Raw genomic sequence first — 24,227 nt, 5'->3', positions numbered from 1 at the left:
TTGGGGAAACAGGGTAGTGTTCGTAGGCCTCACTGTCTGAGAAAGGCCTCAGTGTGCGAGATAGGCCTCATTATGAGAAAGCTTCGTGTAAAGCTCCAGTGTGAAAGTTGAACTTTATTTGTGTTATGGAAACCTTGTTTTTGTAAATAGGCCTTATATTTAGCAATTCAGCAAAACCTCTACTTAATTTCAGGGGATGTCTTATTTTTGAGGAAACAGGGCAATAATGTAAACATAGACTTGCACTATTAAGCTTCATTGACTGTGAGCCAGGACTGAATCCAAGGATATTGGGATGGTAGAAACTCTTTAAGAAGTTAAGGACAGACAGCGATCATTTTTTTTAAAAAAAGAGGGACAGAAATATGGCAACCCTAAACTCAACTGTTCTGTTCTGACTTACAGAAGCAGATGCAGTCGGATCCCCACAAACTGGACTTCGGCCTGAAACCTGAATTTCTGAGTCGACCGCCGGGTCCGAGCCTCTTTGGAGCGATCCATCATCCTCATGACTTGGCTCGACCTTCAACCCTCTTCTCTGCAGCCAGTGAGTGTGCAAATGGCTAATTTGTGATTTTTTTACGCACAGCCTGCGCTGAGCAAAGAAAGCTGCGCATTCTCTTTTAAAGGTTCTCCGAGTCCCCTTTGTTTTAATTGTTTGGGTTTTTTTCTTTTCTCTTTTGAATTTATTATGGTAGGCGCTGCCCACCCCGCCGGCCCCCATTTCGGACCCCCGGCCCACCACAGCAACTTTCTCAACCCAGCGGCCCATTTAGGTAAGTTGCGCTGATCTATAAAGCAGACGTGTTGATGCTCCAATCATATGTGGGGACATTTCTGACAATTCAGGCCATGGTCTGGAATAATATAGTGCAGTCACCTTCTTGGGCAGGGCCTAGGTCTGGTCTGGGCCTGGATGGGACTCCAATTGAGAATACTCTCAGTCCTGCATTCCATTCTGGAGGAAAGGTAGGATATGATCAGTGTCCTGACTCAGACACAACTGGGATGAGTTTGCAACTGCAGAAGGGAAATGAGAATATTATTCATGAAATTATTACCATCATCAACAACAACAACAATATTACTAAATGGCATCATGGTGACCGTCCATTACTGCAAACCCGGTCTTCAAGTAAACCGCAAACTAGGCCCTTTAGAGCAGTGGTTCTCAACCTGTTAGCTGGCCCTGATTGATTCATGTCTGAAATTCCCATTTCTTGTTACTCTATATTTATTGTCCCAGGTCAACAGAAAGGAGTAACCATGAAAATGAACAAAATCTGGCTACCAGTATTTTAAAAAACTCTAAAATCAGATCTGTAAATAAAGAGGACCACTAAAAAAAGGCAAATGGGAATTCCAGAGAAGAATCAATCAGGGCCAGCTAACACCTCCAAACAAAGGATTTCCCCCAGGCAGCAACCCGCCATGCCTTGAAGCTGCAAGGCTATTCAATGCTAATAAAGGTGGTCAATGGGCAACATTCACACCTGCCTCCAACAGACAAGAGTTCTTTCTCCCACCCTGGACATCATTCCACAGATATATAAACCTCACTTGCCTACTTTCCAACAGACCTCACAACCTCTGAGGATGCCTGCCATAGATGTGGGCAAAACGTCAGGAGAGAATGCTTCTGGAACACGGCCAGACAGCCCGGAAATCTCACAGCAAGCAACTGTTAGGACCGTTTTGAGTCATCTCTTCCAAATTGGAAAGAGATGGATCTTATTTCAGCAAGATGATAGTATTGGATGAGGTCATTGGTAAAGTAGATTCCTGTGTTCCAAGGAAAGAAGGGAGAACCGAAGGAAGGAAGGAGGGAGGGAGGGAGGGAGGGAAGAAAGGAAGGAAGGAAGGAAGGAAGAAAGGAAGGAAGGAAGGAAGAAAAGAAGGGAAGGAGGAAAAGAAGGAAGGAAGAAAAGGAAGGAAGGGAGAAAAAAAGCAAAGATGGATGGAAGGAAGGAAGGAAAAAGAAAGGGAGGGAGGGAGGGAAAGAAGGGAAAGAAAAGAAGGAAGAAAGAAAAAGGAAGGAAGGAAAGGAAAGGAACAAGAAAAGAGAAAGGAAGGAAGAGAGAAAGGAAGGAAAGAGGAAAGGAAGAAAGGAAGAAAAAAGGAAAGAGAAGGAAGGAAGGAAGGAAGGAAGGAAGGAAGGAAGGGAGAAGAAAAGGAAAGAAGGAAGGAAGAAAAAAGAAAGGAAGGAAAGAGGAAAGGAAGGAAGGAAGGAAAAAGGAAAGATGGAAGGAAGGAAAAAATGAAAGAAGGAAGAAAGAAATATGAAAGGAAGGAAAGGAGAAAGGAAGGAAGGAAGGAAGGCAAGAGGGAAGGAAGGAAGAAAAAAATGGAAAGAAGCAAAGAGGGACGGAAGGAAGTCCTGCAGTCCTTAGACAGGAAAAAAGTACCCCTAGCAACATAATCCTGAATGTAGAATGGTTGATCCTTGTATAGGCAGTTACTTTATCTGATATGTACATTAGAACGGATTTGATGGAAGAGAAGGTCCTCCCCGTAGAGAGTTAAGTTTGTACACCATTCATTACGGAGGATTAATTCCTCCCTTCAAAAAAAAAATCCTGCCAGTTTAGCACTTAACTATGTTCATTTTCCCCTTCCGGGTGTTGTATGAACACGCAAGAGCAAGAATAAATGGGGAGGATGTTGGAGGGCTTTGTGGAAATCAGCCGCATTTCTTTAGGGCATGTGCTGACATTCCAACTTAGAGAAGGGAAAAAGAAGTTGCATCGCGTGCAAGGATAATGGAATGCAACCAGGGAGAATGGCCCCTCTTGTCCTTACATTTGTGGGCATGGAGTATAATATCGAATTAGAACTATAGAAAGGGCTCCTTAGAATAAACCCGCAACACACTCGCTTATGGCAATCAATAGTCCTCCGTCGTAGGAAACGCCCTTCCCATTAGCATCTTTCCGTTTGGTTTCAGAGACTTTTAATCGGCCCACCACATTCACCAGTCTCGCAGCTGTGAGCAGCAATGCCTTCGGGGGACTCGGGAACCCTGCTGTTAGTGAGTAATTTTTCCTCCAGCCCTGGCTGGGTTGGGCTTCGGTTCTAGGTTATCATCTAGAGCAGTGTTTCTCAGCCTTCTTCATGCTGCAACAGTTCCTCATGTTGTGGTGACCTCCAACCATAACATTATTTTCGTTGCTATTTCATAACTGTCATTTTGCTACTGTTATGAATTGTAATGTAAATATCTGATATGCAGGATATCATATCAGATATTGTATTTTCATTCAGTGGACCAAATTTGGCACAAATATCCGATACGCCCAAATTTGAATACTGGAGAGGTTGTGGCGGGATTGATTTTGTCATTTGGGAGTTGTAGTTGCTGGGATTTATAGTTCACCTAAAATCAAAGAGCATTCTGAACTCCACCAATGATGGAATTGAACCAGACTTGGCACACAAAACTCCCATGACTAAGAGAAAATACTGGAAGGGTTTGGTTGGCATTGACGTTGAGTTTTGGAGTGATAGTTCACCTACCATATATACTCGACTATAAGCCGAGTTTTTCAGCCTTTTTTTCAGGCTGAAAAACCTCCCCTCGGCTTATATTCAGGTCAGGGAACGAGAGAGGAGGAAGGAAAAGCAAGCCTTCCTCGGCAGCCTCGGTGGCGACAGAGGAGAAGGAAGCCCCTGTGGCAGGCTTTTCCGTAGGCTTGCTCTCCTTCTTCCTTGTCCCATGCATGGCTGCAGTGGCGGTGGCAGCGGCGGAAGGAAGCAGACAAGCCGTGCATGGGGCGAGGGGGGAGAGGAAAGTGCACGCCGCTCCCCTTCCTCTCTTGCCGCACGCACCTTCTTTGGCGGCAGAGGCAGGAAAGACACGCGAGGGAGAAGGGAAAGGTCCGCGCCTTCCTCGGCAGTGGCGGTAAAGGCACGCACAGGGCATGGGAGGAGAGAAAGGCGCACACCTTTCCCTTCTCCCTCGCGCGCCTTTCCTGCGTCCGCCGCCGAAGAAGGTGCGCGCGGCAAGAGAGGAAGGGGAGCAGCACGCACATTCCCCTCCCCTCACGTGCGGCTTTTCTGCTTCCTCCCGCTGCTGCCCCTGCCACTGTGGCCACGCATGGGACAAGGAAGAAGGAGAGTGCGCAGCAAGAGAGGAAGGGGAGCGGTGCACACTTTCCCCTCCCCCCTCGCCCCATGCGCGGCTTTTCTGCTTCCTCCCATTGCTGCCCCTGCCACCGTGGCTGCGCATGGGACAAGGAAGAAGGAGAGCAAGCCTGCAGAAAAGCCTGCCGCAGGGGCTCCCCCCCTCCTCTGCCACCGCTGAGGAAAGCTCGTGCTCCGTGAGGGGTGGGGGGGGGGGGAATGACAGAAAGACTGGGTGGCCATCTGTCAAATTCACCAGTAGCGGCTGCATTTCTCACCCTCGGCTTATACTTGAGTCAATAAGATTTCCCAGTGTTTTGTGGTAAAATTAGGTGCCTCGGCTTATATTTGAGTATATACAGTACATCCAGAGAGCACTGTGGACTCAAACAATGATGGATCTGGACCAAACTTGGCATGGATACTTTAATATGCTCAAACATGAACACTGGTGAAGTTTGGGGGAAATAAATGTTGACATTTGGGAGTTGTAGTTGGTGGGATTTATAGTTCGCCTACAATCAAAGAGCATTCTGAACCCCACCAACGATAGAATTGGGTCAAACTTCCCACACAGAACCCCTATGCGTGAAGGGACTCACCCTCTCCCTCATCTGCACATGCGAGCATGCCTGCTCTCTCCTCCCTGGTTGGAGTCTCAGAAGCAGCCCTCTACTTAGCTGAGATGCCAGCCAATAACAGCGGAGGAGGGCTTTTGGTGGGACGATTCACCATCTGTTTCCAAAAAAGGAAGAGAAGGACAGGTGGACAGATCTTCAGCCTTCTCTGCCAAAGGGGTTCCTAAGACCATCAGAAATATCTGTTTTCTGATGGCTTTGGCGACCCCTCTGAAACCCCCTTGTGACCCCCCCCCCCCCAGGGGTCCTGACCTCAGGTTGAGAAACGCTGATCTAGAGCTCTAAAATTACTGCCAAAGTTTACAGAAGCTCTGTAGGAAAGAGACATGACCCATGAGACCAAATGGATGGAAGCAGAAGAGAAGAAATCAGGTCGTACTGGACTTACAAGAAGCATGTTTGGGTGGTTTCCCCTCCCCTGCGGTGACACCAAAATGAATTTTGCGGCAGCAATGATAGCAGAAAGAAACACAATTGGGGACCATGGAGAGTGAGTGATGGTGCATTGCTCTTTTAGATCTCGCAATCTCTATTGTTGTCAAACCAAGTCCCCGCCACCCACATCCAGAAACTATGATCAATGGTAGCATTTCAGTCTAGTGATTAAAGCAGCTTTCCAGAACCTTTCAAGGTGTTAGCAGTTCTTTACAAATCTCATAAAAACAATATTAAACATTATAAAAACCACACAAAATGGAATTAAAGAAAAAATCTATTGGGTTGCTGTGAGTTTTTCAGGCTGTATGGCAATTCTCTCCTGCCGTTTCGCCCACATCTATGGCAGGCATCCTCAGAGGTTGTGAGGTCTGTTGGAAACTAGCCAAGTGAGCTTTACATTGTTGGGCGAGTGGACTTATTAACAAAATACCTTCCTCATAAATGTACAGCAGAGTAACTTATTAGCAGCAATGTGACCCAGCACCAGTAGTCAAAAGTGATAAAAGAACAAAAACACACAGTCCAATGTTATTTCTTCCATAAGAGGCCATTTTTATAGCAAAATAATATGGCTGCACTATTTACAATAACAAGGTTTCAATAACACAAAGTTCTTTATACTTTCCTTCGTTGAACAGCTTCCATGCTGGGCTTCTTTCTCATGCAGATAAACAGCTTAGCTCTCACAGAGCCTCTTCTCATACCCAAGTTACACAGGAGCTCACACAGTAGCTTTTTACACACAGCAGCCTTCACACATGATGCCCTATAACCTGGGGCTTCTCTCACCGAAGCTTCTCACATCAGGCGTATTCACAATGAGGCCTACTAACACTGAGGCCTTCTCACACTGAGGGCTCTCTCAGACTGAGGCGAACTAACACCGAGGCCTTCTTATACTGAGGCCTATGAACACACTGAGGCCCTTCTTCCACGGAGATCTCACAGACTGAGGCCTGCTAAGCTACAGGCACAATTGCAGCATTCACACTTGCCTCAAGCAGACAAGAGTTCTTTCTCTGGACATTATTCCATAGATATATAAACCTCACTTGCCTAATTTCCAACAGACCTCTCAACCTCTGAGAATGCCTGCCATACATGCAGGAGAAATGTCAGGAGAGAATGCTTCTGGAATATGGCCATACACCTAGAAAACTCACAACAACACATTGCATATCATCTGGTTTGTACTCGACAACAACAAGAATAGCCAGACAGCCCAGAAAACCCGCAGCAATCCAATGATCCTGGCCATGAAAGCCTTCGACAACACAAAAAAAGTCTTGTCTTGTTATTTCATAAAGTCAATCTCTACTCTGGGATATTTACATATTGTGCCTCATTTCCCACTATCCTATAAAATGTTCCTTCAGAATTAAGTTTCTATTATTATTATTATTATTATTATTATTATTATTATTATTATTATGTTCCTGTTGTCATTTTCTGCCATCGAAGATCCTGTTGTTATCAGTTACTGATTGTAAGACGCCGTGATTGCAGACACGGTCCTCTTCAGAAAATATGGCAACACTCAAGTTAAATCAGTTGCCTTCCTCCTGTTCCGAACGCTAAATGCTAATGCTTATTTATTAATCTCCTTTCCTTTTCCAGCGATCCATAACATGTATTCATTTTAAACTCTGAGTGCTGTAAAAAAATTAAAATCATTGATTTTGATTGGTAAGTACCGTCAACTGAGCGTATCACTTTCTCCCACCCACTTCGCCATTTCAGCACCCAACGCTATGTTCGGCCACAAGGATTGCCCCAGTATGCAGAGCTTTAGCAACCCTCATGAGCCCTGGAACCGTCTGCACCGAACTCCTCCTTCGTTCCCGACCCCTCCGCCCTGGCTGAAGCCAGGTGAGCTGGAACGCAGTACCTCTGCGGCAGCTCATGAGCGAGATAGAGATCTAGATAAAGGAGACTCTTCTCTTAATAAAGAGGACAAAGAAAGGTATGGAAGAACGCTTTCTAGGCATCAGGGATGAGAGGGATGGGGAAGGCAGCCCTGGGGAGCGAGAGAACTAGTCCACCAGTCCTTTCAAGATCTGCCATTGCCATTGCAGTGTTGTGATCTGGAAGGCACCATATTTCATTGGATAATAGACGCCACCACATAACAGTCGCACCCTTGGTTTTTGAGGTGTTGAAAATTGAATTTGTTTCCTCGCATAATAGTCGCAGAGACATTTGGGGCAAATCCTGCCTTCGTTTCTTCTTTATCCCAAATCAAGGTAGTTTAAGAACAATGAAATTGTCTCGTGCATTTGTATGGAATCACTATCCGTTTCGTTTTGTCTCATTTGTTTGGCCCACACTTCTCACCTCCCTCCGAGCCCTTAAGGCCGTTTAAAAACCTAAAATGGAGGTCTCTGGAACTTGGATCCTTAAGACGGAAGGAGGAGAGAAAAGTGGAGCTCCAGAGACCTCCATTTTACAGTTTTTAAACTGCCTTCCTTTCAGATAAAGAAGGAAGGGAGAATCAGCCCCAAATTGGTTGTTGCAGGTTTTTCGGGTTGTATGGCCATGTTCTAGAAACATTCTCTCCTGACGTTTTGCCTGCATCTGTGGCAACCTCTGAGGATGCTTGCCACAGATGCAGGCGAAATGTCAGGAGAGAATGCTTCTAGGACATGGCCATACAACCTGAAAATCCTACAACAACCCAGTGATTCTGGCCATGAAAGCCTTCAACAGTCCCAAATGGCTCTGTAGTTTAAAAATCCCTCCACCAAAATTTTTGTTTGTTTAAGGCTGGAGCATTCTTACTCCTCCTCCCCTTTTGGAGGTAAGGTATTTTATTTTTAAAAAATAACAATGGAAAAGAGAGGGTCAAAGGCAGATTTGTTTTCTTCATGTAATAGTCGCACCCCCTTTTTGATGTCAAAAGGCGGGAAAATGCAACAATATACATGATGAAATGCAATCTTTCAATCCTGTGCAGTTCCCTCACATACATACTAAGTTCTGCAGCCTTAATTTTCACACTAGATTGAGGCCCATTGGATTTATTTCCAGATAAGAATGTATAGGCAGACTTCAAGTTACAGGCATGGTTTGTTATGATGAATTTATATGTAAGTGGGTTTTGAATAGCATAGGGAAGGGCCAACAACTCTGTGACAATTGTTTTGCTTTCTGTGCCCATTCAGAAGATTTGCCCTTCCTTTTTGCCCCTGTAACAATTGGATTTTGAAAAAAAAAAATTGGCTTGTTATAGAAACAAGGATTGACGAGAAAGCTTCAATGGAAACAACTTTCCCCCAGGATAACACTTAAAGGAATTGGTTCTGTTCCTAGGGGTAGATTTCCTGTCTCTTCCTGTGGTCTCACCTCCAGTCTAAACTAGGACTTGTATGTAAGTCGGATGTCTGTAACTTGGGTCTGCCTGTATATAGATTAGCTGTGAGAACCATTTACACATCATAATCCACTTACATATCTTGATTTGCATGCTTGGCTTCAAAGCATTTGTCTAATATGGAGGACTGTTATAGAGGCTTGTTTTAGAACCAAAAGATCTTGTAGAAGGATGGTTGAAAAATAAAAGAGTTGGAACCTTCTAGAATAGGCCTGCATGACCGGTAGCCATCCAGGTGTTTTGGACTTCCCAGAATTCCCGACCATTGGACAAGCTAACTGGGGCTTCTGGAAGTTGGAGTCCCAAACACCTGGTTGCGCGAGCCTGTTCTAGAAGGAGTGGGGAACCTCCTTGCTGACCACAATCTGGAATTCACCAACATCTGGATGGCTCCTGGTTGCTATCTTTATGTGTGACAGTGGTTCTCGACCTGTGGTTCCCCAGATGTTTTGGTCTTAAACTCCCAGAAATCCTAAGAGATGGTAAACTTGCTGCGATTTCTGGGAGTTGTAGGCCAAAACACTCAGGGACCCAGAGGTTGAGAGCCACTGATGTATGACAACAATTGAGCATGGACTTTGCAAAGTTTTGACAATGTGGAATACTCTGCTGCAGTGCTTCAATGGCTTTATGCTCTTTGCTATGTTTAGGGAGAGCATTGAGAAGAGACATTCAAGCCATCCTTCACCTGCACCTCTTCATTCAGTGAGCTCCCTTGGACATAGCCGAAGCTCAGCTGAGCAGATCCGGAGTAGTCACTTGAACCCCGAAGTCCGGGAGAAAGAGAAGAACAAAGAGCGGGACAGGGAACACTCTGACTCTCGCAAGGATGCCAGCACCGATGAGCACAAAGTCAAGGACAACTACATTTCGGACAAAGACGGCCTAACTCATGAGAGCAGGCCGTTGGAGGAGTCTAAACAGGCATCTAGGGTGCCTTCACCCTACACCCGGCCTCCGGTTGCGGAGAACACCAGACCTAACAGCACCTCTAGCCGGGAGCCTGAAAAGAAGACTGAACCCGCGTATGAGAACCTAAAGAAATCCAGTGAAATCAAAGTGAAGGAGGAGAGGAAGGAAGACCATGATATCCCGCCTGAACCGCCGCAGCCTCATCGACCGTCAGAGCAGCCACTACCAGTGCCCACATCTGGCGTCCACCCAGGCCCCTTGGTCTCTATGCCTATGACTGTTGGTGTGACCGGGATCCATCCCATGAACAGCATCAGCGGCCTGGACAGGACTCGCATGATGACGCCTTTCATGGGGATCAGCCCTGTCCCGGGCGGGGAACGCTTCCCTTACCCGTCGTTCCACTGGGATCCCATGAGAGACCCCTACCGAGACTTGGACCTCCACCGGAGAGACCCTTTAGGGAGAGAGTTCCTCCTGAGGAACGACCCGCTGCACCGCCTCTCGGCACCCCGGCTGTACGACGCGGAGAGGCCTTTCAGGGACCGAGAGCCGCACGACTACAATCACCACCACCCTGCCCTTTCCATCGATCCTCGGCGCGAGCACGAGCGGGGGGCTCACCTGGACGAGCGGGAGAGGCTGCATATGCTCCGAGAGGACTACGAGCACGTGCGGCTCCACTCAGTTCACCCAGCGGCCCTGGACGGCCACTTACCCCATCCAGGTTTACTCACCCCAGGACTCCCAAGCATGCACTACCCCAGAGTCAGCCCCTCGTCCGGACTCCCGAACGGGATTCTCAACAAAACGCCCCCTACCGCAGCTCTGAGTGCCCCTCCCCCTTTAATTTCCACTCTGGGACCTCGGCCGAGCTCTCCGCGAAGGACTACCCCTTTGTCGACAGAAATGCGGGACAGGCCGCCCTCCCACACACTGAAGGACATAGAAGCACGATAAGAGGACATTCTTCGGCGGGAAATCTCTCCAGTCTCTTACTCGATAAATGTAGACTTTGGTTATGGCCCAGCTGTACAAAACGCATACATCCAGGCACGTGGTAGGTTGGTTTGTTTCCTTGGGTTGTATATGATACGTTGGAAGCGAGTTTGCATCTTTTCTATCATTTTGAACAAAAGGTTTTGAGTCCAATACTTTGGTTACAAATAGGCAAAATTCTAATTTTCTCTCTCCTTCTTTCTCAAAGTCGAGATGAAGTTTGTTTTCCCACCGAGAGTGGAGCTTGTTTTTCTTTCTTTCTTTTGAAATGTTATTTCCTGGGTGATTGGGTCATATATGCAAACTGGGTAAGATGAAAGCTTTACTTTGTAAATATGTAAAATAGAAGACGCTAAGTAACATAATGCATTCATACTTCTTGAACTGTGCTCTTTGCAGACTTTTAATTATTACGTGGAGCACCGCACTCCGTTGGCTGCAGCGCCTCTTATTTTTTTGTTAAGACAGCTAAACCCCTTCAACTATGCAATGAATTCTACGGCTTTTTCATGAAAGCCTCTTTTCACTCAAACGGAGCCTTGTCGATACACTCAACCACTCGCTTAAAGTCATACTTTCCCTGAACAAACCCGCACCTCTCTCTTACGTATTTTTTTATATATATAAGAAATAAGCCATCCTAAGAATAGGATTCTATTCCGCAAACACAACATTGGTATCAACGTCTGCTAGTGGGGTTTTTTTACACGACTGGTACGGCATTTAGTTGATTCCATCTGGGTTCAAACAACAGAAAAGGAGATTCCACCTGAACATAAGAACATCCTGACCTGAAGCAGAGCAGTTCAATAGTGGAACTCTCTAACTCAGGCTTTTTAATAGATGGCCATCTGTCAGGGGTGCTTTGATTGCGCTTTTCCTGCATAGTAGGCGGTTGGACTAGATGGCCCATTGGAATCAGTGGTGAACTCCAATTCTATTATTCTGATTTGGAATACAAGCGTTATAGGTATTTTTGCTAGGTAATTGAGATAAAGCGATCGTCAACCAGATGCCTTTATCTCAACTCTTTCGACCTTCCGCAGACTCTGTCTTGAAGGTACGAAGATAAACGGTTCAAACGAACTCCATAAATCAGCTTTCAACGAAAGCGGTTCTCTCTACTTTATTTACAATAACTATGTACAGTCTTGAAACATGCCCGATCCGGTCACATCATGTCAATAGAACAGAATAGTTTTCTGGTTGGTACAGGAAATTGTATAACTGGCCTTCTAGCAATATTCCGCCCCTCTATTACATTAACTTCTGGAACATTTCTGACATACGCCGTTTAAACTATAGTAGAGTCTCGCTTATCTGACCTTCGCTTATCCGACATTCCATCTTATCCAACGCTCTTATCCGACACCCCTGTTTCCTCCAGCATTTCCCCTTCAATTAAAGGAGCGCTCCCCAACTTTTTCCATTTCCAATAAGTGAAAAGGCAAGACGAGGAGGAGGGAGGAAAGGGGGAAAAGAGGCAGGACCAGAAGCGGAAGTGTCCTCCCTCCTTCCCTCAGGGATTTCCACACTCCTCTTCCGCATCCGGACACTTCCTGTTGGGCCTCTCTAGCCCTAGGGCATTGCCTTGCTTTAACTCTTTGAGTCTCTGTTAGTATTTTGGGTGTCTAGTGCCACGTTGGACGGGTAACAGTAGGTGACTCTATTATCCAACATTTTTGTTTATCCGACGTTCTGCTGGCCCGCTTATGTTGGATAAGTGAGACTCTACTATACATGTTGTTTTCACTTAAACACCATAAACATTGGCAATTTTGGTACTGGGAAGGAGGTACGAACTGTCCCACAGATGCCGCAAGATCTAGGGAGTTGCGTTATTGCTGTCACCCACTCGTCTGTCCTCCCGTGTCCAAGGATGTTGCAGTCCTGCAACTATCTGGTGATACCCAAAGGACCCTCTGCAAACGACATTTCTTACAATGGAACCAACCTGTTGTCATTTGCTTGCCACCATAGAGTCGCTTCCCCTTTCTGGAGGTTCTTAGTCTAGTTCAGTTGAGTAACCGCTTGCAACCAGGTATAATAGTCATAGTAATGTTTGTAGTTTGGAAATGCCATGCATTAGGGAGACATGACTTCTGGGTTTTATGTGCCATTGTAGCTCTCTTTGGAGGCATCAGAGGATATGGGGTATCATTTAAATTTGGGGATGGAAACAGCCGCGCATTCCCCCTCTTCCCATTTTCCCCTACACTCCTAAACAATCTAAGACTAGTAGGCATGGGTTTTTAAAAGTTTTTTTTAATGAAACAGTGGACATTAATATTGCTACAATGCAGTCAATCACAAGAGCCTTTGGGTGTGTTCAACTACAACTCTCATCATCCCCATCCTGACTGACTCTTGAGAGTAGGGGAGTCGTAGTCGGACATATCTGAGAGGTGCCATGTTGGGGAAGAACAATTACAGGATGCTTTTTTTAATTTTTAATTTTTACATAATTGTTTACAATGTCTAGTCTAGCTTGTCCTAACCACACGGGGGAAATGAATATATATATAAATATAAATATATATAAAATATAAATATTAATTTTATAAGAACATTACAATTGTTTTGGCTTTTTCAGAACTTCTGTTTGCATACCGTTTTGAAACTATTTGGAGAAAATATGACTTTATCAGAAAGCATACACTTAACCTTGCATACTACTGGATTGTAAAAAAAATATGTGTATGGAATAAAACAGAATTAGTTCCATTGGTCTTCTAGTGTATTAAAGTGATATCTCAAGTCGTTTTCCTGTTTTGACAAAGAGAAGTCTAATTACAGACAGCTGTTTCTAATGATCAGAAATCTATTTTAGTAGTCAACTAAAAAAAGTTTTAGTTGTGAACTTCAGATTTTGTGAACTCCAGATGTTGTGCAGTGTGTTTTTTGATTTTTAAGAAAAAGACAAAAAAATTACCCAAAAAAAACGAGAGAAAGGAGAGAATCCTGGGGGGCAAATGTATGCCGGCACTGTAGCGATAGCTTTCAATATTGTAAAGAAATTGTTATATACCAATCTTTTTGCTGTTACTCCTGTGTGTAATAAAAGTCCTTTCTAGATCCTATGTGAGAAGGAAAAAAAATACAACCAACCCTGAAGCAACAAGCAATCCACAGCATGTTTCCTCATGAGCAAAGACTTGTGTAATGTAAATTTGTGCCATGTTATTAAAAAATGTGAACTCAACTGGTCAGGCCCTTCTTTGTTTTGGATCAGGACCAGTTGGATAGATAATTGATACAGGACTCGTGGCCCACATGACAATGTCCGAGCACAATTCCAACCATTGCAATGAGGATGGAAGATACAGGATCAGTATGGAGCCAGTGGGATTGCAGGTAAAAGGGGACGGACGTCATCCAAGAGTAGTGTTGGGGGAAATATAATTTGGGGCATCCAAAGGAAAAGGCACACTTGGGAACACAGCATAGAAGTCAGTCTGGTGATTTTGCCATGTCTCGGTCCCAGCGACCACTAGCAGGTCATCCATGTATTGGTGTACTAAGCTGAAACAGAGACACCAATGGTCTGCTTCCCCATAGGACCTCCAGCTGTTAAACATCCAAAAATACATTTGTTGCTTCATTGTAGGTAAGTTTGTAGTCTGTTAGAAAAGTAGATCATACATAGACACCTTACTTACTTTACTTACTTAGGCGATCCTTCGTTGGCCGAGTAGGATAGTCTTCCAGGATCAGAATTCTTGTGAGTCTGTAGGTGGCTGTGGAGCCCAATTCTTGATCTGCATCTTCTCCCGCAGTGAGGGCATTGGTTTCCAGGTGGAAGGCGGTCCAAGTCGGGGTTGGCTTGACACACCTTCCTCTTGGCACATTTCTCTCTTTCACCCTCCATTTGTGCCTCTTCAAATTCTGCAGCACATCTGGTCACAGCTGACCTCCAGCTGGAGCGCTCAAGGCCCAGGGCTTCCCAGTTCTCAGTGTCTATGCCAGAGTTTTTAAGGTTGGCTTTGAGCCCATCTTTCAATCTCTTTTCCTGTCCACCAACATTCCGTTTTCCATTCTTGAGTTCGGAGTAGAGCAACTGCTTTGGGAGATGGTGGTCGGGCATCCGGACAACATGGCCGGTCCAGCGGAGTTGATGGCGGAGGACCATCGCTTCAATGCTGGTGGTCTTTGCTTCTTCCAGCACGCTGACATTTGTCCGCTTGTCTTCCCAAGAGATTTGCAGGATTTTCCGGAGGCAGCACTGATGGAATCATTCCAGGAATTGCATGTGATGTCTGTAGACAGTCCACGTTTTGTAGGCATAGAGCAGGGTTGGGAGGACAATAGCTTTATAAACAAGCACCTTGGTATCCCTACAGATGTCCCGGTCCTCAAACACTTTCTGCTTCATTTGGAAAAATGCTGCGCTCACAGAGCTCAGGCGGTGTTGTATTTCAGTGTCGATGTTGACCTTGGTAGAGAGGTGGCTGCCAAGGTAGCGGAAATGGTCAACATTTTCTTAAGTTACACCATTAAGCTGTATCTCTGGCATTGGAGAGGGGCTGGCTGGTGACTGCTGGAAGAGGACTTTGGTTTTCTTGATGTTTAATGACAGGCCGAGCTTCTCGTATGCTTCTGCGAAGGTGTTTAGAATGGCTTGTAGGTCTTCTTCTGAATGCGCACAGACGGACTGTGAATAGACACCTATGGTTAGCTTCTCCATAGTCCCCTGCCTCTAGGGCCACCCTCCCCATAGGGCAGTGGTTCTCAACCTGTGGGTCCCCAGGTGTTTTGGCTTACAACTCCCAGAAATCTCAGCCAGTTTACCAGCTGTTAGGATTTCTGGGAGTTGAAGGCCAAAACATCTGGGGACCACAGGTTGAGAACCACTGCCATAGGGCTCCCTTGGCAGTGTGATATAACCCTTTTGATTCTATGAAGATCCTGTATTGAATTCTGGTGACAGAATGCAGCCATGAGAGTCCAGGACCGCCAGTTCCAGTCAATCCCATCTCCTTTGTTTTGTCAAAATTGCATACTAATATTCAAGAGGGGAAATACCACATGGAGGTCAATTCATGTAACAAAATACAAAGAGTACCTGGGAAACTCATGCTGCATTGCTGAGATGCTGCCACCAGAGGAAAACAGAGCACACCATAGGAAGCCAGTCCACATAGGAGATGAGGCTAGAGCACTGCCAGGAAGCTCTTCTCGGAAGGCCTGCTCTTACTACTACAACTACAACTGGGTTGCTGTAAGTATGACCATGTTCCAGAAGCATGTTTCACCTGCGTCTATGGCAGGCAGCCTACCATGCAGGAAAACTCGCAGCAACCCAGTGATCCCGACCACGAAAGCCTTCGACAACACATTATTATTATTATTATTATTATTATTATTATTATTATTATTTTACCTACACAAGAACACAGTATGACACAGAAAACGAGATACATATGCTGGATTTCTTACAACAAAATCACAAGTCAAACACTTCCCAAGCATTTATTATTATCATTATCATTGATGTGAGCTCCTTTGGGTCTTGATTAGGTGATAAAACCAGAAGAAAAAATACAATCATTATATTATTATTAGTATTATTTGCTTTGGGTCTCGGAAACACATAATAATGCTAATAAACATTATTATTGATGTGAGCTGCTTTTTTTTTGTCTTAATTAGGAGAGAGAAGTAGAATAATAAAAATATTATCCTCGTCATCATTTATTAATTATCATCCCTCCATTCTGACCCAATGACCCCATTATATTCAATGCCCTCATGTATGGCCCTTTGCTGCCCTCAGGTGGACACAGTAAGCATTGCATCCTCAGAAAGCAATGACTGAGCCATAGGCTTCTATGCAGACAGTCATTGAGGAGAAGCGCCTCTGCTGCCATCCAGTGGCCAAACTGGCAAATTGCAGCCATGCATTAGATTTTCCCTTCATTGATCCCCTTTGGGGAGGGAGGGAAGGACAATAAGGAAGGAAAGGGAAAAAAGAAGGAAGGAAGGAAGGAAGGAAGGAAAGAAGGAAGGAAAAATAAAATAAAACGAAGGAAGGAGAACGGCTGAATTCTAAATATAATCTAGCCACAAAATGGGTCAATGCACTCTGGACATGCTCAGAGGCCTTGCTGGGAAAGAATGGTCAAGAACCCTTCCTGGTATCAGAATGGATAAATATACTCTGTACATGCTCAGAGGTATCACGAATCCTTTGGGGAGTGCATCGTAATAACATCTGGATTTTCTCTACAGATCAAAGCCTACAGATTGCCATCGTTATCATTATTGATGTGAAATGCTTTGGGTATCAATTAAAATAAATGCAGAATAATGCTAACAATAATAAACACAATCATATGTGAGCTGCGCTGGGTCTTGATTACGAAAGAAAAGTGGAATAAAAATGTATTATTCTGAGTTGCTTTGGGGTCTCAATTAGGAGTAAAAAGCAGAATAATCATCATAATTATTATTATTTATTTATTTACGACATTTATATGCTGCCCTTCTCACCCCGAAGGGGACTCAGAGTGGCTTACAAGTCATATGTACATAAAACATGCTATATTATTAGCATAGTACTAATACATCATTCATAATATTAGTATTATATAATATTATATTGTTGCTGGGGGAGGGGCTCTGATATTATTGATGTGAGCTGCGTTGGATCTTGATTAGGAGAGAAGAAGAAGAATAAAAATATCTCCCTCACTGTCATCATCATCATCATCATTATTGTTATTATTATTATGCATTCTGAGGCCAGGAAGGGTTTCTGACCCAATGACCCATTTGTATGCTGCGCCTCATGTATGTCTCTTTGCCGCCCTCCGGTGGACAAAGCGAGCACTGCACCTTCAGAGGGCTACCATAGCAGGCAGCTGAACCATTGGCAAAGCATTGAGAGGCACCTCTTTGCCGCCATCCAGTGGCCAAATCCAGACACCGCAGCTATTCATTATACACTATTATTATTATTATTATGACACTTTGTATGCTGCGCCTCATGTATGTCTCTTTGCCGCCCTCCGGTGGACAAAGCGAGCGCTGCACCTTTAGAGGGCCACCATAGGCTTCTATGCAGGCAGCTGAACCATTGGCAATGCATTGAGAGGCGGCTCTTTGCCACCACCAAGTGGCCAAATGGAGACATTGCAGCCATTCATTATATTATTACTACTATGACGCTTTGTATGCTGCGCCTCATGTATGTCTCTTTGCCGCCCTCCGGTGGACACAGCGAGCGCTGCACCTTTAGAGGGCAATCATAGGCTTCTATGCAGGCAGCTCTGCCATAGGCAATGCATTGAGAGGCGCCTCTTTGCCGCCACCCAGTGGCTCAATCGAGACATTGCAGCCATTCATTATATTATTATTATTATTATGACACTTTGTATGCTGCGCCTCATAAAAGTCTCTTTGCCTCCCTCTGGTGGACAAAGCGAGCGCTGCACCTTTAGAGGGCCACCATAGGCTTCTATGCAGGCAGCTGTGCCATAGGCAATGCATTCAGAGGCCCCTCTTTGCCGCCACCCAGTGGCTCAATCGAGACATTTCAGCCATTCATTATATTATTACTACTGTACTATGACGCTTTGTATGCTGCGCCTCATGTATGTCTCTTTGCCGCCCTCCGGTGGACAAAGCGAGCGCTGCACCTTTAGAGGGCCACCATAGGCTTCTATGCAGGCAGCTGACCTATTGGCAATGCGTTGAGGCGCCTCTTTGCCGCCATCCAGCGGCCAAATCGAGACTCCGCAGCTATTCATTATATTATTATTGTTATGACACTTTGCTGCGTCTCATGTATGTCTCTCTGCCTCCCTCTGGTGGACAAAGCAAGCACTGCGCCTTCAGAGGGCCACCATAGGCTTCTATGCAGGCAGCTGAACCATTGGCAAAGCATTGAGAGGCGCCTCTTTGCCGCCACCCAGTGGCCAAATCCAGACACCGCAGCTATTCATTATATTATTATTATTATGACACTTTGTATGCTGCATCTCATGTATGTCTCTTTGCCGCCCTCCGGTGGACAAAGCGAGCGCTGCACCTTTAGAGGGCCACCATAGGCTTCTATGCAGGCAGCAGTGCCATAGGCAATGCATTGAGAGGCGCCTCTTTGTCGCCACCCAGTGGCTCAATCGAGACATTGCAGCCATTCGTTATATTATTATTATTATGACACTTGATATGCTGCGCCTCATAAATGTCTCTTTGCCGCCCTCCGGTGGGCACAGCGAGCACTGCACCTTTAGAGGGCCACCATAGGCTTCTATGTAGGCACTTGAGCCATAGGCAATGCATTGAGAGGCGCCTCTTTGCCGCCATCCAGTGGCTAAATCGAGACATTGCAGCCATTCATTATTGTTCATTCGTTCAGTCGTCTCCGACTCTTCGTGACCTCGTGGACCAGCCCACGCCAGAGCTCCCTGTCGGCCGTCACCACCCCCAGCTCCTTCAAGGTCAGTCCAGTCACTTCAAGGATGCCATCCATCCATCTTGCCCTAGGTCGGCCCCTCTTCCTTTTGCCTTCCACTTTCCCCAGCATAATTGTCTTCTCTAGGCTTTGCTGTCTCCTCATGATGTGGCCAAAGTACTTCAACTTTGTCTCTAGTATCCTTCCTTCCAGTGAGCAGCCGGGCTTTATTTCCTGGAGGATGGACTGGTTGGATCTTCTCGCAGTCCAAGGCACTCTCAGAACTTTCCTCCAACACCACAGCTCAAAAGCATCGATCTTCCTTCGCTCAGCCTTCCCTATGGTCCAGCTCTCACATCCGTAGGTTACTACAGGGAATACCATGGCTTGGACTAGGCGGATCTTTGTTGCCAGTCTGATGTCTCTACTCTTTACTATTTTATCGAGACTGGACATTGCTCTCCTCCCAAGAAGTAAGCGTCTTCTGATTTCCTGGCCACAGTCTGCATCTGCAGTAATCTTTGCGCCTAGAAATACAAAGTCTGTCACGGCCTCCACATTTTCTCCCTCTATTTTCCAGTTGTCAATCATTCTTGTTGCCATAATCTTGGTTTTTTTGACATTCAGCTGCAACCCGGCTTTTGCGCTTTCTTCTTTCACCTTGATTAGAAGGCTCCTCAGCTCCTCCTCGCTTTCGGCCATCAGAGTGGTGTCATCTGCATATCTGAGGTTGTTAATGTTTCTTCCAGCAATTTTCACCCCAGCTTTGCATTCATCAAGCCCCGCACATCGCATGATGTGTTCTGCATACAAGTTAAAAAGGTTGGGTGAGAGTATGCAGCCTTGCCGTACGCCTTTCCCAATCTTGAACCAGTCTGTTGTTCCGTGGTCAGTCCTTACTGTTGCGACTTGGTCCTTGTACAGATTCCTCAGGAGAGAGACAAGGTGGCTTGGTATGCCCATCCCACCAAGAACTTGCCACAATTTATTATGATCCACACAGTCAAGGGCTTTAGAATAGTCAATGAAGCAGAAGTAGATGTTTTTCTGAAACTCCCTGCCTTTCTCCATTATCCAGCGGATATTGGCAATCTGGTCTCTCGTTCCTCTGCCTTTTCTAAACCCAGCTTGAACATCTGGCAACTCTCATTCATTATATTATTATTATTATGACACTTTGTATGCTGCGCCTCATGTATGTCTCTTTGCCGCCCTCCGGTGGGCACAGCCAGCACTGCACCTTTAGAGGGCCACCATAGGCTTCTATGCAGGCAGCTGAGACATAGGCAAAGCATTGAGAGGCACCTTTCCGCCATCCAGTGGCCAAATCCAGACATTGCAGCCTTTCATTATATCTTGGGAAAGGGAAGGAAATCATGCTAACAATGACAGAAACTACTTTGGATCTTAATCTATAGAGAAAAGTAGGGCATAATTATCTATATCTATATATCTATATCTTTATATCTATATCTATATATATAATAAAAAAAGAGAATGTATGTTTGCGGTGGACTATATGTATGTGGCAGCTTTCTGATTGGCTGCCAATTTCACAGGCCACTGTAACACCCACAAATGATGAATCTAGACCAAACTTGGCACACAACCCCCATGACCCTCTTGGTCCTGGTGCAATTTGGGGGAGGTAGACCACGGATTTTGGGACGTGTAGTACTTTCAAACCCTTCAGTTCCCACAGACCACTGTGCCCCCAACAAAGACCGATAAAGACCAAACTTGGGACACAGAGCCCCCATGACCTACTCTACATCCTGCTGCAGTTTGGACTAGGGCAGACCACGGATGATGGGACTTGAAGTACCTCCACTCACTTCCTGAAACCACTGCGACCCATATCCAATGACTGATCAAGCCCACTTTTGGCACACATAACCCCCATGACTGCCTTAACGTCCTCATGAGGTTTGGGGGCAGGCGGACAATGGATGATGTGATTTGTAGTATTTTCAAACCCTTCGGTTCCCACAGACCACTGCGGCCGCCAACAAAGACCAAACTTGGCACACAGAGCCCCCATGACCTGCTCTGCATCCTACTGCAGTTTGGAGGAGGGTGGACCATGGATGATGGGACTTGAAGTACCTCCACTCACTGACTGAGACCATTGCAACCCTCATTCAATGACTGATCAAGCTCAAACTTGGCACACAGAGCCCCCATGACCCATTCTACATGCTGGTCCAGTTTTGAGGAGCCTGCACCAAGGATGATGGGCCCTGAAGTATCTTCACTCACTTCTTGAGACTGTTGCAACCCTCATGCAATGATTGATGAAGACCAAACTTGGCACACAGAGCCCTCATGACCCACTGTACATCCTGATGTAGTTTGGAGGAGTATGGACCATGGATGATGGGACTTGAAATATCTCCATTCACTTCCCGAGACTGCTGATCCTTCATCCAATGACCAATCAAGACCAAACTTGGCACACAGAGCCCCCATGGCCAACTCAACATTCTGGTGCAGTTTGGGGGAGGGTGGACAATGTATGATGGGACTTCACTCATTTTCTGAGACCACTGCAACCCTCATCAATGACTGGTCAAGACCAAACTCGGCACTCAGAGTCCCCATGAGCCACTCTACATCCTGGAACTGTTTGGAGGAGGATGAATCATGGATGATGGGACTCGCACTACCTACACTAACTTCCTGAGACCATTGCGAGCCACATAAATAACTGATGAAGACCAACCTACACACAGCCCCCATGACCCATTCTACATCCTACTGCAATTTGGAGGAAAGTGGACCATGGATGATGGGACTTGAATTACATCCATTCACTTCCCAAGACTGTTGCGACCCTCATCCAATTAATGATGAAGACCAAACTTGGCACACATAACCCCCATGACCCACTTTACATCCTGGTGCGATTTGGGGGAGGTGGACCACAGATTATGTGATTTTTAGTACTTTAAAACACTTGGGTACCCGCAGACCACTGTGGTTCCCTCCAATGACAGATCAAGGACAAACTTGGCACACGGAGCCCCCATGACCCACTCTACATCCTGGTGCACATTGGGCGAGGACGGACAATGGATGATGGGACTTGCAGTCCCTTCACTCACTTCTTGAGAGCACTGCGACCCCTCATCCGATGACTGATAAAGACTAAACTTGACATACAGAGCCCCCATAACCCACTCTATATCCTGGTTCAGTTTGGAGGAGGACAGACCATGGGTGATAGGACTTGCAGTACCTCCACTCACATCCTGAGAGCGCTGTGAACCCCACTCAATGACCGATAAAGACCAAACTTGGCACACAGAACTCCCATGACCCACTCTACATCCTGGTCCAGTTTGGAGGAGGACGGACCATGGATGATGGGACTTGCAGTATTCTTACTCACTTCCTGAGAGCACTGCAAACCCCATCCAATGACCAATAAAGATCAAACTTGGCACAAAGAGCCCCCATGGCCTACTCTACATCCTGGTGCTGTTTGGAGGAGGATAGACCATGGACGATGGGACTCGCAGTACCTTCACTAACTTCCTGAGACCACTGCGGGCCACATAAATAACTGATAAAGACCAACCTTGGCACACAATGCCTTTCTGAAATAACCCGGGCACCTCCAGGTCCCCAAGTTAGTAATTAATAATCACCTTGGGAAGATAGGGCGGAATATAAATAAAATATTATTAATAATAATACTTTATTTATTTTATATAAATAATTATTTTATATTATACTATAATAATATAATAATAATATGATGTCATTGCAAAGCTTCCGTCTTTTGCAGAATTTCAAATTAAGTCCCACCCCTTTCCCCCTCCACTGATTGGTCAGAAAACCTAGATTAACAGATATGTATCCCTCTTTAATGCTCTGGGTGATGATGATGATAATAATAATAAATGCAAAAGAAGACATATAAAGACATTTCACCTTTCTAGCATTATTATTTGCATTAATTCAGTACATGAATAGCCTTCAGGGCTATGCTGATTGGGAAACATGGGCTTTTGAGTCCAAAGAAAGAGAATTCCATGCTATTAACATAGAGTTCAACCTGTTTCCTTTGTTTGCAGAGCCTTAAGGGAGGCTCTTTGCCGCCCTCAGGTGGACACAGCGAACATTGCACCCTTAAAAGGCAAAGGCTGAGCCATTGGCCTTGAGGCGCCTCTTTGCCGCCACCCAGTGGACAAATAGAGACATTGCAACCCTTCATTATATTTTGGGAAGGATGGCAGGAAGGCACAATAAAGAAGGGAAGGAAAACAAGAAAGAAAGAAGGACAGCAAGAAATCCAAAGCAGATGATGATGATGATAATTATCATCCTACTTTTCTTTTGATAAAGTGACTCAAAACATCAATAATAATAATAATAATAATAATAATAAATTGTCGGACTATATTATTATTATATCACCATCAATGCTAATAATACTAATAATATATTGTCGGACTATATTATTATTATTTCACCATCAATAATAATAATAATATATTGTCAGACTATATTATTATTATATCACCATCAATACTAATAATACTAATAATATATTGTCGGACTATATTATTATTATATCACCATCAATACGAATAATACTAATAATATATTGTTGGACTATATTATTATTATATCACCATCAATAATAATAATAATAATAATAATAATAATAATAATAATATATTGTCGGACTATATTATTATTACATCACACACACACATATATTTGTTGGCATTTGGAAACAATAAACATTAACAAAATCACGATCTGTCAACTGCAAAAGGCCAAGGATCTACGCACATCATTCGAAAATTCCTCACACGGTCCTGGACGCTTGGGACTTTTGATTTTGTGATACGAAATCCAGCATATAGATCTTGTTTGGTGTGACATACTGTGTTTTTTTGTATCAATAAAATAAAGGAATATATTGTTGGACTACATTATTATTATAACATCAGTAATAATAATAATATATTGTCAGACTATATTATTATTGTATCATCACCATCAATAATAATAATAATAACAACAACAACAATAACAATGTATTGTCGGACTATTTTATTGTATCATCACAATAATAATAATAATAATAATAATAGTAATATATTGTTGGACTATATTATTATTATATCATTATCATCACCATCAATAATAATAATAATAATATAGTCCGATAATATATTATTATTATTAATGATGATGAAATAATAATAATAATAATAATAACAACAACATATTGTCTGACTATATTATATCATCATCATCAACAACAACAATAATATATTATTGGACTATATTATTATTAAATAATAATAATCAAGAATAATAATAATATATTGTCAGACTA

The 24,227-nt window shown here is 44.5% G+C and overlaps 1 protein-coding gene across 9 annotated transcripts in view; it reads left to right on the top strand.

Moving 5' to 3' along the window:
- The window catches only part of AUTS2 (activator of transcription and developmental regulator AUTS2), a 504,556-nt gene extending 490,878 nt beyond the window's left edge, over positions 1–13,678 (top strand). For 8 of the 9 annotated variants that reach the window (XM_060756936.2, XM_060756935.2, XM_060756940.2 and 5 more), the window contains 5 exons: positions 406–547; positions 699–776; positions 2,945–3,028; positions 6,936–7,158; positions 9,216–13,678. In XM_060756936.2, the coding sequence (XP_060612919.2) occupies positions 406–547; positions 699–776; positions 2,945–3,028; positions 6,936–7,158; positions 9,216–10,437 (1,749 nt within the window). In that variant the 3' untranslated portion in view covers positions 10,438–13,678. The remainder of the gene's footprint in view (positions 1–405; positions 548–698; positions 777–2,944; positions 3,029–6,935; positions 7,159–9,215) is intronic. The other variant, XM_060756941.2, reaches the window with a different exon arrangement.
- Positions 13,679–24,227: the final 10,549 nt, after the last annotated feature.

Source organism: Anolis sagrei, chromosome 11 (assembly GCF_037176765.1).
Source record: "Anolis sagrei isolate rAnoSag1 chromosome 11, rAnoSag1.mat, whole genome shotgun sequence".
NCBI classification, from domain to species: Eukaryota; Metazoa; Chordata; class Lepidosauria; order Squamata; family Dactyloidae; genus Anolis; species Anolis sagrei.
The sequence above is the reverse complement of the archived record's forward strand: the minus strand, read 5'-3'. Positions and strand labels throughout refer to the sequence as shown.